Source organism: Solea senegalensis, linkage group LG19 (genome assembly GCF_019176455.1).
Source record: "Solea senegalensis isolate Sse05_10M linkage group LG19, IFAPA_SoseM_1, whole genome shotgun sequence".
Lineage (NCBI taxonomy): Eukaryota > Metazoa > Chordata > Actinopteri > Pleuronectiformes > Soleidae > Solea > Solea senegalensis.
Genome location: NC_058038.1, coordinates 8,421,931 through 8,441,204, shown reverse-complemented (window position 1 = coordinate 8,441,204; position 19,274 = coordinate 8,421,931). Strand labels below are relative to the sequence as shown.

At 38.6% G+C, this 19,274-nt stretch overlaps 1 protein-coding gene across 2 annotated transcripts; it reads left to right on the top strand.

Moving 5' to 3' along the window:
- Positions 1-995: 995 nt before the first annotated feature.
- Positions 996-12,586, top strand: znf281a (zinc finger protein 281a). 2 transcript variants are annotated; one of them, XM_044051788.1, is made up of 7 exons: positions 996-1,122; positions 3,282-3,723; positions 6,319-6,420; positions 6,836-6,962; positions 7,921-8,004; positions 8,126-8,244; positions 8,655-12,586. In XM_044051788.1, the coding sequence occupies exons 2-7, from the start codon at positions 3,331-3,333 to the stop codon at positions 10,221-10,223; spliced, it is 2,394 nt and encodes a 797-aa protein (XP_043907723.1). In that variant the 5' UTR covers positions 996-1,122; positions 3,282-3,330; the 3' UTR covers positions 10,224-12,586. The 2 variants fall into 2 exon arrangements, with proteins under 2 accessions (XP_043907723.1, XP_043907725.1); XM_044051790.1 differs by lacking the exon at positions 996-1,122 and adding an exon at positions 1,287-1,392.
- The last annotated feature ends 6,688 nt before the right edge of the window (positions 12,587-19,274 follow it).

Genomic DNA, 19,274 nt, shown 5'->3' with positions numbered 1-19,274 from the left:
CCAGATACATCTGTCATAATCATCCAAATGGCTGGTCTGAATCTCCTGCTGGTATTCTAAAGGATTTGAATGTTATGTCTACTCATTCATAATATTTAGAAACAAAAGCAAGTCACTGGGAAGACATCTACTGTCCTTGATTTGTCAGATTAAAAAAATGTACTAATGAAGTATACCAATGAGATTTTTGTTTTTAATCCCACTTCATGGTATGTTTGAGAAAGAGAAAGTGTTAACAGAGAGAATAGAGGTCTTTAAAAAAACAAGAATCAAAACCAGTTGGATGGAATGTAGTAGTGAAGGGAGATTAGAAACAAATGAATTACAATCAATTACAATATTTAAAAAAAAAGGTCATTCAGATTCACATTTTGAAAGAAAATCATGTAACTTTGGTCATATTTCTATGTATTGTTTCTATTTTTTGTATCAAAATGTATACTTTGTGTATTGTGTACTGACATACTGTGAAAGATTTCTCTTCTTTCTTGCCCCCTTTCATTCATGGTTTTGTTATTTGCGTTAGAAAGATTTGTTTTATATATTTAACTTCTTCAATGAATGAAATAAACTTGACTTCTTGGCGTATTGTATCTAGTAGTGTCTAGTATTGTATGTGGCCATTCATAAGATAAACGCTATCCTTGTCTTAGTTCTACTTTTCTACATTGTTGTGATTGCATGCTGCTGTAACACTGCACATTTATCTTATCTTATTATGAGCCATTTTTCAATTATACTGAAATTTCTTAATCAAAATTCACACATTTTTGGATTATGAAATGTGAAATAACTGTATCTGTGTGATGTAAGCCCATTTACTTTGTAGGAAATATGCTATACAAAATATAATAAAGTAGAAAGATTTTTTTTTTTTGTAATACATTTGCTTTTCTTTTACTTCTTTTGTTCTACACGCTGATCATCGTGTTTGATTATTTATTAACGCGTCTCTGTTCAGGACGGGTCCGCCTGCTGCGAGACCCAGAATCCTCTGCGCCGAGGCAAGATGGAAGAGCCCAGCAGCTGCGGGAAAACAATGTTTTGGCTCTAGATGTTGAAAAACGGACCGCTGAGGGCGAACTACGCGAGCCAAAAACACCAGGCCATGCTCCTACTCCGGTAAGAGACGCTAAAATAAAGCCAAAGTTTGGTTACGGGGTCGGCCGCGGTGGCCGCTCACACTCCTGGTGCGGGACAGACAACAAAGCGCAGCGCTAGTTAGCTCCTAAGTTAGCTTGTGTTGGCTAGTCGGACGAGCATCATTGTTCGCTGGAGTTGTCCGGGCCGTTTGTTATGGGTCACGTCCGTGTGGTCGTTCCATCACGTACAGTCGGTAACTGTCCGGGGAAACGACACCAGTAAACGGATCTTTAAACGAGCACAGGAGAAGTAAGATGGTCGTGTCTCTTTTGTTGTTCAAACCAGCGTTCGTGCTTTTATTCTTTCGCTCGCGTTTTTAGTTTGTCTTGTCTACTGTGGCGTTATCTGTGTCTGAATCCCTAATCTTTAATCTCAGGTAAAGGGCAAACTAACTTTGTTCACATGGTTGCGAAGGCGCAGACTTTGTCCGGCTTTAGGCAGCTTTCTGTTCACGACTTTTCTTGTTTTTGTGCCCATCAGCGCGAATCTGTGGCTGTTATTTCATGGCCATATTAATTATTGCCTGATCCTGCATCACAAAGAAGAATGGCCCCTCAAGAGTGGTTAGCCAGATGGTTAGCTTTGGTGGCTAATTGCATAATTTTCGAATAAGATTGGTACTTTATTCACAAAGGTATGATAGCGCAGGGTTTAAATAACACACTATTCGTCCACTGAAATACGTGTGAGAAAAATAAAGTAACACTAGTCTTTGTTTTGTGATTTATTTTAAGTTTGCTTTGTGTTTGCTGACTGGGTCGTTGGTGCTAGCACACCATTCAGAGATGAAGGCATTTGGCAGACATTAGCTGGAGGATGCAGTGATTTGAAATAACTGAAAATCACCCACATTTAACTAGAATGTTAATTGTAATGTTATAGATAATGTTATATCTAAGCATGGGTCTCTATGATCATTTCCTGTTAAGATTATTCTGACCAAAATAATGTGAATTATTATATTACTGCAATACTAAATATGTTTTCAAGATTCAGTGTGTACGGATGAGTAACACCTAATGTAAGAGTGCAACCTTTGCTAACCTCTCTTTTCCTGGAGCTTCAGGGAACTATAGTGGAGTTCACGTTCCACAAAACTTAATTTGTTCTTTGATGTTTACACAGTAGTCTTCTGCTTTAAAAAAAGAAAAACATATATTTAAACATTAACAAACAGGACTTCCTGTCCATATGCTGCCTCTTTATTTGTATCTGGAAGGTTTTATAAATGTGCATAAAACATTTCTTCTATTTACACATATGTTTCAATTTCATGGTTCTTCATGTTTGTGAAAGCAGAGAAAACTAATGAATCAATATTTATCATGTTACACATAACTTGCATAACCCAAAAATTATACACAATATTTTAACATTACCAAAGATACATATATTTTTGTGACCATGGTAAAGTTATGAATTGTCACTTGATTGACTCAAATTATGCTGGCTGCCCTTGTGGCACTTCAGATTGAATCACTCGGACTGTAATTGGTGAACTCGACAGCATGACAGCAGCAAGTCTTTTAACACATTTTTCCCATTTGTAATTATCTACCATGGATATTGGCCAAGGTGAACTTACTGTTAGAGCTAATATAATAATGTATCATAATACACAATCCTCTCTTCTCTAGTTACATCACTTGGCACTATTGTAGTCACGCACTTAGCGGTCACACAGTTCCATCACCAGTCTTTCTAATGCCCTGTGTGTGTTTTAGTGTGCGTGCACCCTCTCATTGGCAGATAAGCCCATGCAAATAGGATGACTGGGTCATTGACGGGCCCATCAAACAGATTAACACACAACTTCAATCCTCGTCTTATGTTGTGTCTAGCTCAGCAGTCGCCATGACCTTTTTGCCCAGTAAGATACTCGGTATACACACTGAAAGCAAATGGAGAAATGTGTACAGTTGTTTCGTCTTGATGTTGTGCCAGACTTTAGCTCTTAACTGACCCACAAACCATTGATGTTAATCCGTCTAAGCACACAGTTGTGAGATCAGAGGCTGTGGCCCTGATTCCAGAATGCCAAGCTTAACTGGCTCTTATCGTTTTCTGGTGTTTATTATTACTTACTCAGGCTTCCGTTAAATTGCCATACAATTAACTGTTATCTATTTTCTTCACAGGATGACACTTATTACCACCTCATAGTTTTCCTGCCTGCCATCTTTCAGCATGAACATCATTCAAGACAAAATAGGCAATGAATTCCTACGCTCCAATGGGGGTATGGACTCCAATTTTGGCTCGGGCATGATTATGTTCAGCCACTTACCACCGGTGACCAGCTTCACCCGGCTGGCTGCCCACTCCGTCATGCAGGACCTTCCACCACATGAAATGATCCTGAAGAAGGAGCGTGACTCACCTGACTGCAGCACAGGCACCCAGGGTGGTGGCCATGCAGGGTTGGGTGACTATGTTCACTCTATGGGTATCAAGCAGGAGAAGCTGTCAGAGCATGATTATCGTCTGCCCCTCTATCCTGGAGGCCTGGGGAAGAGCACAGAGCTGCTGGATGTCAGCAACAACCAGAACCTGCAGGTGCATGACCTCAACATGGGCAATGTAAGTACCGCTGATGTGCAATCAGGATGATTAATTTGCAGTTGGTAAATGATTAAATGTATTATAATAATCAAAAATGCTCAACCTTTTCATGATTTTCATGCCCAACAATGTAAAAATATGCAGCTTTTGTATTACCATATGGAATATTGAATATTTTAGGGTTGTAGACTTGGCTGCAACATCATTCATGCTTATTATCATCCAGTTAATTAATGGCTTGGTTTACATGAAATCAAGGAATAGAGAGAAATACCCATCACAGTGCCCTTAATTAGAAGATAATACATTCACCATCAAAATGGAAAACTGCAGATAATAAACATAATAATAAAACTTTACTTTATCATTAAAGTAAAGTTTTATTTGCCTGAATTAGGAAATTTAGATATTTTCCTTGATTTAAGACGGCAGATTAGTTGATAGTGGGAATGAAGTAAAAATTATAGTTTTATTCATCGCAAATAACACAATTATCAATTGTGTTTTCTGATGGGGAATCTATTAATCAAGAAAATTAATTGACTATAAAAATGATGATTAGATGCACCCATTTAGTCCTTTTAGTGATTTTTTTATTCTTTCTATTTCTCCGTCACCTGAGGGATAATGAAAAGATAACACAATAAAACCTCAAATTAAAAAGCAATTTTAGATTTTCAGAGTTACAGTGCTAATAGCAACTCTGAAAGTAAAAAAAAAAAAATCATACAAATGGAATCTTTTGCTGCCTTGTGCTTTTGTGCGTCATCATTCTTGTCAGTCAGGGATCAAACATCATGAATATTCAATCACATGCATCTTTTCCAATCTATGAAGCGGTAATCTGACATTCTTTTAGGTTAGTTTGTCCCAAATTTAACTTATGTTATATATATATACAATATTATAATATATTAGTTTACATGTTTTTTTTTACTGGTGGCTTGAAATGAAAAAAGAAAAGAAAACATCACCCCCCTTCCTGTCTGCCCTCCCTCCTTCTGTTTCTCTTTCTGAGAAGAGGGGTGATGTCATCCAGCCTCAGCATGAATGAAAAACGTCTTGGCAAGGACACAGCTGTCTTGTTTAAGCTCACATTTGCAATTCATTTCAAATGTCTTTTGTGCTCATTCTAACAGAAATACACACGTCCACACTCTCCTAACAATAGCCAGTCATCACAGGTCATCAGAGCTGTAGATACTAATATGCTAAAAAAAAAAAAAAACATATGCGTTGACCTGTGCCATGTTTTAAAAATTTCCTCTTAATTACACTTTTAGAATATTCTAATACTACACAACAAGCTTTTAGAAAGCATATATTTCAAATGTTAAGTCACACACCCTTACTTTTTCTTTCAATTCTTATCACTATTAATTAACCCTATTATAATCATACATAATAAATAGTGGTCAATACAATATCGGCAAATATTGAAAAACTCAAAAGAGATGTCTTAAAATGTACTGTTCTGTCCAACCAACAATCTAAAATCAAAATATGTTCATTTTATTTAGATAGGACAATGGACATTAACAAACACATGCCATAATAATAAGCCTGGGCAGGCTGACATCAAGGCATACAAAAAGATATTTAAACATGCAAAAGGACACATTAAAACATAAAAGTATAAAATAAATAAATGCTAAAATTAGTAAAACTAGATGGGGAATTGAAAAAGACAATATAAATAGATAGTCGTACAACAGGAACTGCAATCACCAACTATTTTGTCGTAGTTCATGTGCTTAGTGTTTTCCGTATACATTTGTGTTGACTCAAACTAGACCACTACTAGACCAAAATGTCCCTCGCTGTTTTATAAAGTCTAAAATGTATTGCGTCAGACTATGAGAATATGACTATGACTATAATGAATTGAATAGTTTTAGAATCATTTGCTTTACTTAGAAGAGCCATGTTGCCCATCTAAGCCTGACAGTGTCAGTATCTAAATCTTTTACACCTTGCTATGAGTAAAAATGTAAAAAATTATATTACGTGTGATTGTGTTGCTGTTTTCATCCATCAGATCAAACCATTTATACCAATGGTTATTTCTTGCTTGATTTTTTGACCTAAAAATGTGGCTGACTTTAGGAACAGCAGGTGCATCCACAGTTACTCCCGTCTGTCTGCAGATGGAAATTAGTTGCCGGGTGTGAGCTGAGGCAAAAATGGCAGAGCATGAGGATAAACTGAAGGAAGAAAAGGGGGGATCAACTCCTTTGTGCAGTAGTGCCCCACTCAAAGTGTTTGTGAAGAATAATTGTTTTAATGTTTCTTTCGTTATGAGCAGTGGAACCGTTTGTGTATTTCTTGACAGGCTCTCTGTGAATTACAGGCTGTTTACCTATAGAACAGCCATACATTACATGCATTGTTATTCTGCCCCCGTTCGCCACATCTTTACACAACAAACGTCCAACTTATAATCACTGGGTGTTGTCTATGAGTGGATTTCTTATTTGTTTGTTTACATGAGTAGTAAACATGGATTTGCTGATCTAGACTGAAGGGCCTTAACCTTCAGTCGAGTGATTTCCTTGTCATGGCCGGCTCTCACGCCCTGCTTTCTCTCTCCGTTCCTCTTTGTCATCCAAACAGCTGCCGACTCAGTTAGGAAAGGAGCCCTCTGGGAGAAAAGGTCGAAGGTCAAATGGTGAAGGACAGGAGGGCAAACCAAGAAAGAAAAGAAGCGAGGCAAAGGTTTGTCACATATAAATATATATTGATACCGTGAATGAAAGTTGGACTATATAATTCTTCCCCTCCACATATCTGCATCAGTAGTTACAGTTGGCTTTGAAAATAAACTCATGAATTATTCTTTTGTTGTCATAGCAAAACACATTTCTTTATATCTACTGAATGCATATACATTTATTTCTATTTCAGTATACATGTCCCTTTGTCTTATGAAAAATGTCTTCACATTTACAGGATTTTAAAACAACATGAATATCAATTGGTGTACAGTTGTTACCTTGTTTTATACAGTATGTAAAATAATGTTTATTATGTCATGTTAGACAAGAAAACCACTTGAGTGTTTCATTACACAACAAAAAAAGACTACAGTGATTGAGACCAATCCCTATCTATCTCCTGTGTTCTACCACAGCAATCAATGATGCTGGATGCAGATGGAGGCAGCCTGTCGCCGGGAACCAAACCTCACATCTGTGAGCACTGCGCTGCATCGTTCAGAAGTTCCTACCACCTACGCAGACATGTCCTCATTCACACAGGTGGGGTTTTCTGCTTATTTCCACTTTTTCTCATGTTCGGTTTGTCATTTATTTTGATATTTGCAGTGTAAATACTAAGTACTAACACTGCCAACACCATGGGTTAAGGGTAGTCAGTAGTTGTGTGTAAACCCAGTAAGACAACAACATAAAATAATGAGACACACAAGAGAAAAGCACTGCAGCCAAAAAAACTCGTCTCCGAATTAATTAAATGTGATGAAAACTGGGGTCAGCGTGATGTTAAACAAGCATGGTGTGTTTGTTTTTCTGCATTGTCGCTCTGAGCTCTAAGCAAATGTTCGAAAAGTTGGCAAGACTCTTGAACTAGACGCACAAACAATCTACTCCTCCTCCTATCCTGTGCTAAAACTATAGCAGGGGAGTGTGTGGTTGCTGTTTAATGGTCAAGAGAGTTGAATAACTTCTTAAAGGTGATGTAGAAATGTTGATTAAATAAAATGAAATTTATATGCAGGTTAGTCGATGCACTTGCCTCATTCTAGTGTTACGTGGACTTAAAAACTAAATAATGTATCAGAAAAGTTCTATTTTTGTTAAATTCAGTGAAAAACAATGTCTCTAAAGACTGTGATGTTCAGCCTGGGTTGTTCCTGAAGGCATCTGCAAAAATGAAACATTTAACCAAAATGAAAGTAGTGTTATTAACACCTGTGAAATGCAATGCAATCCATTGCATAAGCATGGCAACAGCCTGCTTTTGATGAAGTGTGTGTTTATATGCAGTTAAAATATGGCTCAAAGAGATTCCACAGCAGTGGTTTAACATCTGTGAGAAACAAAATAATGATGATAATTAAAAGTAGTAATTATTACATTGAATTGCAGTATGATTTGCAGTTGTTTTTTTCTGCACTTACTCTAATTCTTTTCTCTGAATGACTTTTTAAAGCATGTCACCATTGTGTTTGTATAAACCTCTGTGGTCCTATTTTAGGTGAAAGACCCTTCAGGTGCAGTCAGTGCAACATGAGTTTCATTCAGAAGTATCTTCTCCAGCGACATGAGAAAATTCACAGTGGTAAGTGATTCATGACAAACGTTTGTATCCCCAAACCTGCAAGTCATTTGTACATTTGCTGTAAGCTGGACAATGACTGACGGGAGGCTGTGCTGTTCTTGTGTGTGTGTGTGTGTGACAGGAGAGAAGCCATTTAGCTGTGACCAGTGTAACATGCGGTTCATTCAGAAGTACCACATGGAGAGGCACAAGAGGACGCACAGCGGAGAGAAGCCGTACAGGTGTGAGACCTGCCAACAGGTGAGTGAACCTCCTTTTTGAATGGGCATTTAAGGGGATATTATACAGTAAACAACAAAACTAAGTACTGTTAAGGGCTTAAATGATCCAGTGTTGGTGACATCTAATGGTGAGGCTGCTGATTGCAATAAATAGGACTAGTCTGCTCCTACGGGTCTGTTTCCTAGAAAAGATGTTGTCACGAACAGACACCTGAATTTGTCATGGATACTGAGTAAATTCACTTTGTGGGCTTGGCTTTTCTTAAATCCCCCGATTTAAAAGATTGCATCAAAAATAGCCTCTATAAAACAAGGCCCTTGTTTTAATTCTGCAAAAAAACAAAACATTTTCGTTTCAAAGAGAACAGTTTTTTTGATCATATTGAAAATATAATTTCCTGTTAAATATTTGTTGTTTCTTCCCTTCAGTATTTTTCTAGGACAGACCGACTGCTCAAGCACAAGCGAACCTGTGGAGAAGCCATAAGGAAGGGGCTGGTTCCCGGGATGATGGATCTGGGTTGTGTTGACATGGGGCATGGCAGCTATGGAATCACTCAGGGAAGTGTTGGGGGTACTGGCAGAAAGAGGGGCAAGTCCAAAAATTGTGGAGAGGGAGGGGAGCGCAAAAAGAAGAAGGGGGACGCAGGAGGGGAGAGGGTACCTCACATTCATGGTTCTGCATCAGGAGGTTACAGCATCCATGATTACTCCATGGAGAACCAAACTGTGTCTTCCACTACTGAGCCAGGACCCAGCATGCAGCAGAGCCATCAGGGCCGGGCTCCAAAAATGGCATTCAAGAAGGCCAATCGCAAAAACCAGGCCAAATCGTTACCGATGGAGCAGAGTGTGGGCATGGACGGACTTGGCCTCATGCAGAGTAACGGAGCCAAAGTTGGCACCAGCAGCAACTACGATGACGCCATGCAGTTTCTGAAGAAGAGACGCTACCTTCATGCAGCAAACAATGCAAACCCATCGGGGCCTGTGATAGCTGGAGGAGTCAGCGGTGAGTATGACGTCAGTGTTGCTCACTTGTCGTCCCAGCCGTCTGTCGCACAGGGTGTCATTTCCAGTGTGATGGACAGTGACGCTCCTCTGTGTCTCGACAAGTCAGGGATTCCTGATGAGGTTTTGCAGAGCCTCCTTGACCACTATACCCACAAACCTGATGGCTCTCACCACGATGTTCACTTTGACATCAGTGACCAGCATGTGGATCTGAACCCTGCCAATGGTCCTGACATTGGCCACGGCACAGATCCCTCCAGCCCGTCTGGAGACAAAACTGTGATGATGCATGAGTACTCCCGCTTCCTGCTGCAGGCTTTGGAGCGCACAAGTCACACCACCAGCTTCCCCCTGGGCCCTGCGTCTCCTGCCCCAGGACCGTTCACCAGTTCCCACCCAGGGAACCCTGTCTACGCTGATAAAAACATCTACACTACGTCCCCACTTGAGTGTGGGTTCGGCCAGTCAGTGGCCTCGCCTTCGTTGCCCTCATCTGTGCCAAAATCTCACTTTGCAATGCTAACGGGCACCTCACCACAGCACAGCTTCCACCTGAGCAGCCTGGAGCCCGCCACACACCAGCAGCTCACCCCATCTCAGGAGCTCACTGAGCAGATGGAGAAGCATCACTCCTCCACTCCCCCCTCCTCTTACCAGATCAGCCCATCTGACCTGAGCAGCCAGAAGGACCAAGCACCGGTCAAAAATGGCACAGTAGTCTTCCCTCTGGCCCCCTCTCAGGATCTGGCCCCTCTGGACTCGTCCAAGTCTTCCTACCAGATAGAAAACTTTGCCCAGGCCTTTGGCTCCCAGTTCAAGTCAGATGGCCGCAGCTTGTCTTATGGCACTGACTCTAGCGTGGAGGGGGATCACAGGATACGTACGCCTGTGTCTGAATTCTCAGGGTTTACTAGTTTGTTATCCGATGTCAATGAGCCAGTTAGCACAGGTTCCAAAACTCCAACAAGCCAAAGCTACAGATGAGCGCCTGAGAGGGAGAGAACACACTGTCGTTAAAGTTGATGTTCTTGTTTTTAAATTTTACTGCTCCTATTTTATTATTATTGTTGTTATTATTGTTATTATTATTATTTTTCTAAGTGACATCTTTATTTTAATAATGCCGATGATCCGTTTCTGTGCCCTCTCCTCTCCCCCACAATAAGCCTGCAAGGCATCTTGCGAATGCATTTTTTTTAAAGTATGTTATTATTAAGTTAAATATGTATTGACTTATTCTCGTCATATTAGTGTCATTAGGTCTAGTCATGAATCATGAACTGAAAGTACTTCTTTAAAGTAAAGCGTAGAGTAGCGCCGGTCGTATTTCTTTTCAAATGAGCTGAAGTGTTTGAGCAATCAACTGAACACCTGTAAAAAATAATAATAATGGTAATAATAATGGGAATAATGGCAGGGAATAGCCCATAATTGAACTAGCAAAAACAAACATGGAAGTTATTGTCTGTTACAAGGTCAAAGTATTACTCAGGAAAAAAGTGAGAAAGGATAAGCCTACGAGGTGCAGTGAGCACGGTTTCCACAAGTTTGTGACTTCGTAGAGGATTTTTTTTTGTTTCTTCTGTTTTGTTGCCCGTTGAATGAGTGTGACATAAACAGACTGCTGCCAGCTCACGTGAACACTGAAACACTTTCTACTTGGCTATATAGAGATTATGGTACTTTCATGTCAATGTGAAACTCAAGTTTTCTTCAATAAGGGCCATATATATATCTATATATCTATATTTATAAGAATATATATATATATTAATGTAAGATAACAGATTTACTCAGTCTGGGGAACTGCCAGTTTGAAGTACAGGGAGAACGAGGGCTGGTTCCGGGGGGGTAAATGTTGTCCTTGGTATATTTTTGGAGAACAAAAGTCAGATGTTAGGGCTTTTCTTTGGCCAATAGAGGTTGCTGTTGGACAGCGATAGAATGGCCTTCCCCTTTTTTGCCCCGCCCTCCTCTTCTTCCTCAGTTCTCTTATTTCTTCAAAAAAAAAAAAAAGAAGAAAGAATCCAATTAGCACTTTGAGCCATTTTGTGCATCGAGTACATTGCCCTGTTGGATTAAGGAAGCTCAAATGTCAGGAATGGACTGGCTTTTTGACTGAGACTCTGTTTATGCAGATATGTGTAGGTGGGGGGGGGGCGGTATGTGAAAAGTGGGATTTTTCATTACATTTTCTCTTCCCCCTTAACTTTCGGGAGGGATTTGTGAGGGAGGAAGGGAGGGATGGGGAATTTTAAAATATGACATTTAATTGGGATAATGTAAATGTAATTCAAACCCCTAGTTTTAGTTTTTGACTTGTTACCCAACTTAGCGGCTTTGCCTTTTTTTTTTATTGAATTTGATGATAAAAATAAAATGTGTTAGTGACTTTTTCAGTTGTTACCATGGCAGCCATACATTATATGAGCAAGAAAATATGGTTGGCCAAAAAATTTCTTATGCATTTAGTCTTTTCAACATGTGCTGGCTATACCGTGCATTCGTGTCCCATTAGCAATTGGGTGCCTATATCTGAGAAGAACAGATGCAAGATACTGTCTAGTAATTGTTAGATGTAACGTCTTGCTGATTTTTTAAAAATGTATTTAATGCTGTTCGTTGTTTCGTAAACGACAGCAATAATTGCGCTGTCTTCCATAGTTGCAACTGGCCTCGAGTACCGATATCACTCTGCTGAATGACCCTTTAGATCCCTTTACACCCCAATGGCCTCTTTTAAGCAATCACTGAACGTGGCAGAGTGAATTGCGACGCTGTAATATCGTAAAAAATAGTGTGCTATGTCGAACCGTCGGGGCTTCGATGAGAATTTGCCTCACATATACCTCATATCACAGTTAAACCAGGGACAGAGGAACGAAGGCTTGGTGTCTGCAGCAGAGATGCTGTTGTACGTGTAAAAGAAAAAGAAACATTTCTGAGAGTCTATTTTTGTGAACATGGCATTTATGTGACCCATTCAGACGACATTGCTCAAGGGTTTTCTGTGAATGTCTCATGCCAACCAGTGTTCAGTCTCTTCAGTTGGACCTCCTCTCTCCACATGGTATTGGCCATTTATGTTTCATTATGCTTTTGTTTACAAAAAAATTGTACAAAACACTACGTCTTTATTTTACTTAATTCTGACCCCTGTATAAATTTTTTTATTTTACTGTCTTTTATTCCCCCCCCCTTTTTTTTTTTATCACCGCCAAATTTTGTAGCCGATGATATCTTCCATTCTTATGTTTCAGGCCCTTGTGACATTTGTCACAAGACTGTATTTGTCCAATGAATTTAAAACTGGTTAGGGAGAAACAATAAAAAAAATGTTGACAAATCTTTATGTGGTTAGTGGTGGTCTGCTGCCTGTCTGCTGAAATACCTTTAATATATGAAATCACTCAATAGTGGATTTGATGGTGATATTGTGATTGGCTTTACAGCTCATCTCCTTTGCATACTGTGTGCTGTGTTTACTTTCACCACTGGGTGGTGATGTTGTCCTCCTTGCCTGCAGTGATGTACTATGTCTTTACAATGTATCCATTTTTTTCCAGATAAGATGAAGTTAGAATTTAATTCATCGCACAAAGAGGAAATTCATGTGTTGAATGGACTGGATGGTTCACACCCTGCTGTATATATGTTATATAACACACAGAACTGATCCGAGTGCTGCTGCTTCAGAAACCAGCTGATCCTCGGCCGTTAAAAGCAGATTCTTACCCGTCCTTTCTTCAGCGGAAAATGAAAACCATGAAAACCACGTAAGCAACGCATAACACAAGGGTTGGCATGCATTAATCATTCTGTACTTACTCAGTGTCACACGTCATCGTTTCATTGCAACCGTCATTAACTGTTCTCGGCTCATACTCCAGCAGCAGGGAGTATTCCAGGACCACTGTAAATACTTTATATATCATTAACACAACTTTCTTTTCACAACACTTTCTTAGAGATGTGAAGCTGTTTGGCACCAAGTGATTTTAATTTGTCCTTTGCTTTAGTCAGATTTCTAAATCACAAATTGTTTGTTTTCAGTCAAGGTGAACGGCCAGTGAGGAAACACACAGATCTGAACAGTTACCTAGTAACCATAATCAAAATTTTAGCCTTAGAATTAACCAGATCCTCAGATAAGTGGTTAACCCTCATGGAGACATGAGGACTACTGGTCCTGACAAGTCCAGTGTTTATGACAGAAAAGGTCCTAAAGAGGTAACAAATGCAAGTTCACACACACGCATATGAAAGAACGTTCTTCTGGGATTAAGTTAATCTGATTCAATATAAGAAATTATGTCATCCATTCATCATCATAATTAAAATGGCTTCAACATTATGTTTATGTTTAACAGCCACACATCATTATACATTGTTTTATATGTGTATATATATATATATATATATATATATATATATATGTATATGTATGTGTATGCATACATATAAAGTACAAAATAAGCCGCTGCACATCCACCTTAATTTAACCTTTGATTTCTTCTCAAATGTCTGTGATATGATGTATTAATTTCCTTTCCAATATCTGCCAGGGGAAATAAACTACTTCCTGTAATCATAAAAGAGAAGCTGTCCATGTTCCCCATCACCACAAATTACAGCATGCATTGCGGGTGTGAGTTTGATGACGTAGATGGAGAACTGCAAACCGTAATGCACTTCATGTACTTCACATTGTCCACACCCCAAAACCTGCGTAATCCAGCACCACTCCCATCTCTCCCTGATAATAAATAACTGCGTTGTGGCGGTGACGGTAACAAAGTTTCTATTTCTATTTTTTTTGTATTGATAAGACCTTTGTGCTCATTGTTGGATGTCACATGAATACTGACCATGAAAGTTGATGAATAGTCAGGGTGTGAGCAGGAAGGAATGTGACGTGATTTAATGAAGTAACCCACACTTGTTATTCAGACTCGGGCAGTAAAAGAGGGCGTCATTTTCCCTGAAATGAATGTCAAACAGGTAGATTTGCCTCAACTCGCCACAAAGAATGTTAGTTGGTCGTTTGGGCAGCAAAAGTAGCCACATTCTTGACTTAAGTCTTGTATAAAGTAGAGTAAAAGAACAACGTACGTTTCTTTTAAATATAAAAGTTTGACCCCATTGTGAAATGAGTTCACACAACGCTGGGGAAGCCAAGCCCACTGTCCAAAAACATGCAGTTTTGGGGATTAGGCAAATTGGACACTAAATTGAGTGCAAGTGTGAGAGTGAATGGTTGTTTGTCTCCATGTAACCCTGTGATGGACTGCTCACCTGTCCAGGGTGCACCCTGCCTTTCACCCTATGTCAGCTGGGATTGGCACCAGCGCCCCCTGTGACCCTCATGTGGAGGATGAAGTGTTAGAAGATGAGTAAGTGAGTAAATGCAAATTCACTATCACTAATTGCTGTATGTGTAAAATGACACATTCTTAAATCTTCTTTCCGATTAAGTCTATCAGCATCTGACTGGCAACAGCGCAGACAGAGGCAGGAGAAACTTCGTGCTGGTAAAGTGAGACAACAGTAAAACGGTCGAATAACTGAAAACACAATGAAGCACCCTCAAAATCTTTCACAAGTGATTCTACTGATTCAAACTCTTAACTGAAGTCAAAGTACGAAAATACACACTCTCAAAATGTGCATGAGTATAAAATTACAAAAGTAAAAGTGATACATTTGCATGATACCGCTTTTGATAACTTGCCAGAATAAAAAAAAAGTAGGACACTTTTTCTTTGTTTATTCACTGCAGTGAGAAACATCTTTGCTACTTGTGACGCCTTCTTTAAAACGAGTAGAGACCAAAATGAAAATATTTGATAATTCACCCCACTACAACAGCATTACAACTAAAATAGCGTGAATAAAAGTAGTATAAAGTACAGATTCTTGTGTTGAAATGTCGGGAGTAACAGTTATACTCTGAGAACGAAAAACTCAAGTAAACTACTTAAGTCTAAACTACTTAAGTAACTGAGTATTTGTGCTTCATCACGTCCCACATGTGCTGTTGACAGTCAGTGTGAGAGTGACGTGCATCATGTTATAATGTTCAAAGCTGGGAAGAGGTTGTGTACACGGGGAGATAGTGAATGCAGACCGAGGGCAATAAAAGAGAGGAGAGACATTTAATGATGCTGTAAAATGGGTCACAGCTAAAGAGGAAATAAATACAGAATTTGAGCTTGTAAGTGAACATTCAACGTCAACTCTTATTACAACAGAGAACAAAGACATTGTCAGCTCGTACAGAAACAATTCAAAACGGACTTTAATGGTTTTTTTTTTTTCTTTATCATAATAAAGGAACCGCTGAGAATAGAAAGTCATCCAAAAAGTGTTCCTGTTTTATCAACAAACCTTTTTCCCAGAACCCACTCCTGAAATAAGACACACTGTATCAACAAGAGAAAAAGCCACTGGAATTAATCCAGGTGATTGCTACGCTGGAAAACAGCACATAATGTTGCAATATCTTTTGAGTATTTGCATTAGATAAGGGTGAGGTCAGCTTACGTGTATGTGTTAATCCACCGCCGCTTAAACAGTCTGTGATATCTCTGGTGCTGCATAACTGATGTATTGTGTCTGTTCAGCAGCAACATTAAGAACGACAGAGAGCAAATTTACCTGGGAAATGCCTTGTTGATACAACATATATATATATACAGTATATATATATATATACTGTACATGTATTAAAAAGTTAAAAGGTTGCTGTGAGAAAGAGAACATGTGCTCAGATAAAGTTCACTCCTTAGTCAAACAATAATGCAATCATACGTGGAGGCTCCAGGAGAACAATATGTCCAAATGAATTGCTGTAACTTTGCGTTTCAACATGTTTAATGAGTTTATTAAACCAGTTCCCGAAATTATTGCAATTTAAAAGGTGCCTTTTAAAGTGGAAGTTGTAAACACTGACCAAATTCTTTCAGTTGGAAAAGTACCATGAATCATTTACAGCTTCAGAAGATACCGTATGACCACTGAAGATTCATAATGCCACAGAGGTTTGGGCTCCATTTGATTTACATCTTTACTGCCCGTCTCGTTTGTTTATTGGTGCCTGCTGCCCGCTGCCTAATCTACAATTGAACAAATGTTAAAAACATCTCTATAACAGTGACGGAGCATTCATGCAACCCGGGTTAAAGGAAAGATATTTCCTGGGGAATAGTGGCTTAGTTTATTGATACAGCCTATTTTGATCTGTCACATCATGAAGTTGTTATGCCAGTATTGTTGACCACACCGTTTGAATTATTAAAAGTCAGCATGGATTTGTGTGCTTGCGTTTCAGCTCGGCCAGATTAGAGAATGATATTTACTACAACATCTGCCGTTATAGTGTGGAAACTCCATAGTTTTTACCTTTTACTATTCTGTGTCGTCGTACGGGACAAATAAACGTACACACTGTGCACTGAGTCTGAAGTTATTATCTGGATATGGTATGAGAACAGATCAATAATTGGACTTAATAATCATAGTCCATGAGCTCTTTATCAGTATTGATGATTCGCAATGAAAATATTAACAATACATTTTTTAGCTGAAATATAATCTTAACCTGCATCAAAACCAGTGTTTTACTTAAAAAACTAACAGCAAAAGTGATTTGTAAGACGTAAAATAGTTCAAATCATGCTATAGTTTTTACTGAAATGAATGAAACCATATTCTACACAGATTGGCACCTTCACTTTCACTTATTCTTTTAAAAAACAACAACTGTAGGAGTTAAGTTAGTTTAGTTCATAGTTACGCCGGGTGGCTGATGCAAGAATTGACACTTATTACAATGTAATTTATTAACAGTTTTATCTTTAGATAAAAGCTACCATTGACACTTTGATATCTTTGACGGCTATGATAGATTAAGGAATTAAAAGTTATGTACTGAAAATTATCTAGCAGTTGGATGGATGTGTCCATTTAGAAGCTGAATTTTTGCTTGACATTAGGTTACGTTGTCTTACTGTTGGAATCTATAGATCGTCATTCACAACCTGAACGTCAAGGAAATATTTCTATGTGACGCTGATCCTCGAGTAGCTTGGATACATATAGATGGAAATGTAACTTGGATGTACGGCAAGTGGATTATTTTTAATTGTGCCTTCGTGATTGGTGAATTACAACAGTACCTACGAGCCAAGCCAGTTGAAACCGACTGTCCAGTGGCTTTGGAATTAAGTGTACTTTCGCCACTACAACAACGATATTTTGGAAAGAAAGCCTTCATTAAAGTGAGTGTCAAGAACAGAGCACTAAATTCTTAATCATCAAAACACGAGTGAATCCAACATTTAAGTACTTTACTCATGTGACACAAGTAACAAGTGTATGTTGGGTTGGGTTTGCTACCTTAATATTCCACATAACCCCCGAAAATGTAATAAAATGAAATGTATGAGGATCTCAGCTTGTATCCCAGCTGAGTCAGTTTAGCCTCTTAAGGATTGAGCCTATAATCCACAAAAACAATAACACAAGGAGAGAGGAATGACTGAGGAGGCCTGATTATTCTCTGAATGCATTAGAACTCTTGTTCTCATTTTGGTCAATAATTACACAAAACTGACAAGGAAAGTAGTAAACTTCATACCACAGAAGAAAAGACACATTTTCACATTTTCACAATCCACTACTAACGACAAGAGTGGCCTGTCGACCACATATGGCCCAAAGCAACTTTTGAGAGGCCCAGCACATGATACCACAAAAACCACAAAAACATACATTTGACTGTCTCTCCAAGACTGTGAATGCAGCACTCTACGTATTACATCCCCTGATAGGTTTGATAACACTTTGTATTTTTTCTGGACATTATCTATCACAGAGAAACAATTCTTACAGCTAATACTGGGCACTGTCTTTGTTTTTATACACGTGGAGGTGTGTATAGGACACCAAGATAGTAGATAGAGTTAGTAATTAAATAGCCTCTTTACTATGGTGCATCTAATTACAACTTCCACTTAACGATAAACCTGCTCCTTAACTTTCTCTCAGTTGTCATTAAGGGGAAACTTTTTAAGCTAACGCTAGCGATTAAAACTTCAGATATTTTAATCGAACGTCTACTGAAGAACATCTCTGCATCACTGGCTGATAGTTTACTGGAAATATTCAGGCTGGATTATCAAAAAGCAGAGACAAATATTCCTGTGGTAAACCAGAAATGACTTTTACTTGCTTAGCATCAGCATGTTAGCATTGTCACTGTGATATTACTTGAATGTATCTTACACTTTTGTGCTTATATTTACAGTTCCAGAGACACTTGTGCTAGCGGCATTGAAAACCTTGTTTGTGGAATTACAGAATGTGAAAAACGTGACCTAGACCTTCACATTAGCATCTCTGAATTTTGGCAAAAGCACAGCTGGCAATTGACTGTAACTGAGGTGAAGCCATTTTAGGTTTTCATTGTGGTTACGTTTGTGGCTTTGTTAATAGTTATACACCAGGGTTTCATAGTATTATTTTGCCAGCAGCAACTAAAAAGATTTGAAAACCAATTTGAAATACATTTTCAGGATTTTTTTTTTTAACCCTTTTACCGGGCAAAGAACTATATTTGGTAAGTGCTGCTAACATCCAAAACCACACTACCGTGTGTTACCACGAGATCAGGTGTGATGGTGCTCTATAATGTTCTAAAATAATGTTCCTTTCACTGTATTTGTGTTTTGCTTGTATATTCCTATATGCTCTTTTATATACAATTATACTTTTTTTTATCACAGACAGGCAAAGAAACATATTTAAAATTTTATAAAAGGTATTGTTTTTTTTATCCTCCAATAAAACATTGGGGTTAAAGCATAATGTGACCTAGTGAGAAGATTTTCAACATTTTAGTCGATAACGCTACAATAAATATTATGAGTTTGAAAAACAAGCTATAGTGCCCAAGCTAGCACTCACTGTGGTGTGAGGACCTATTGTTCTTTTAGGATTCTTCAAACTCTGCAAATGATTGCATTTTTGAGCATG

Excerpts from the sequence above, each read along its gene's own strand:
- znf281a (XM_044051788.1), top strand. The coding sequence starts at position 3,331 with ATGAACATCATTCAAGACAAAATAGGCAATGAATTCCTACGCTCCAAT. Across the intron at positions 3,724-6,318 it reads ATGACCTCAACATGGGCAAT|CTGCCGACTCAGTTAGGAAA; the intron begins GTAAGTACCGCT and ends TCATCCAAACAG. Across the intron at positions 8,245-8,654 it reads GGTGTGAGACCTGCCAACAG|TATTTTTCTAGGACAGACCG; the intron begins GTGAGTGAACCT and ends TCTTCCCTTCAG.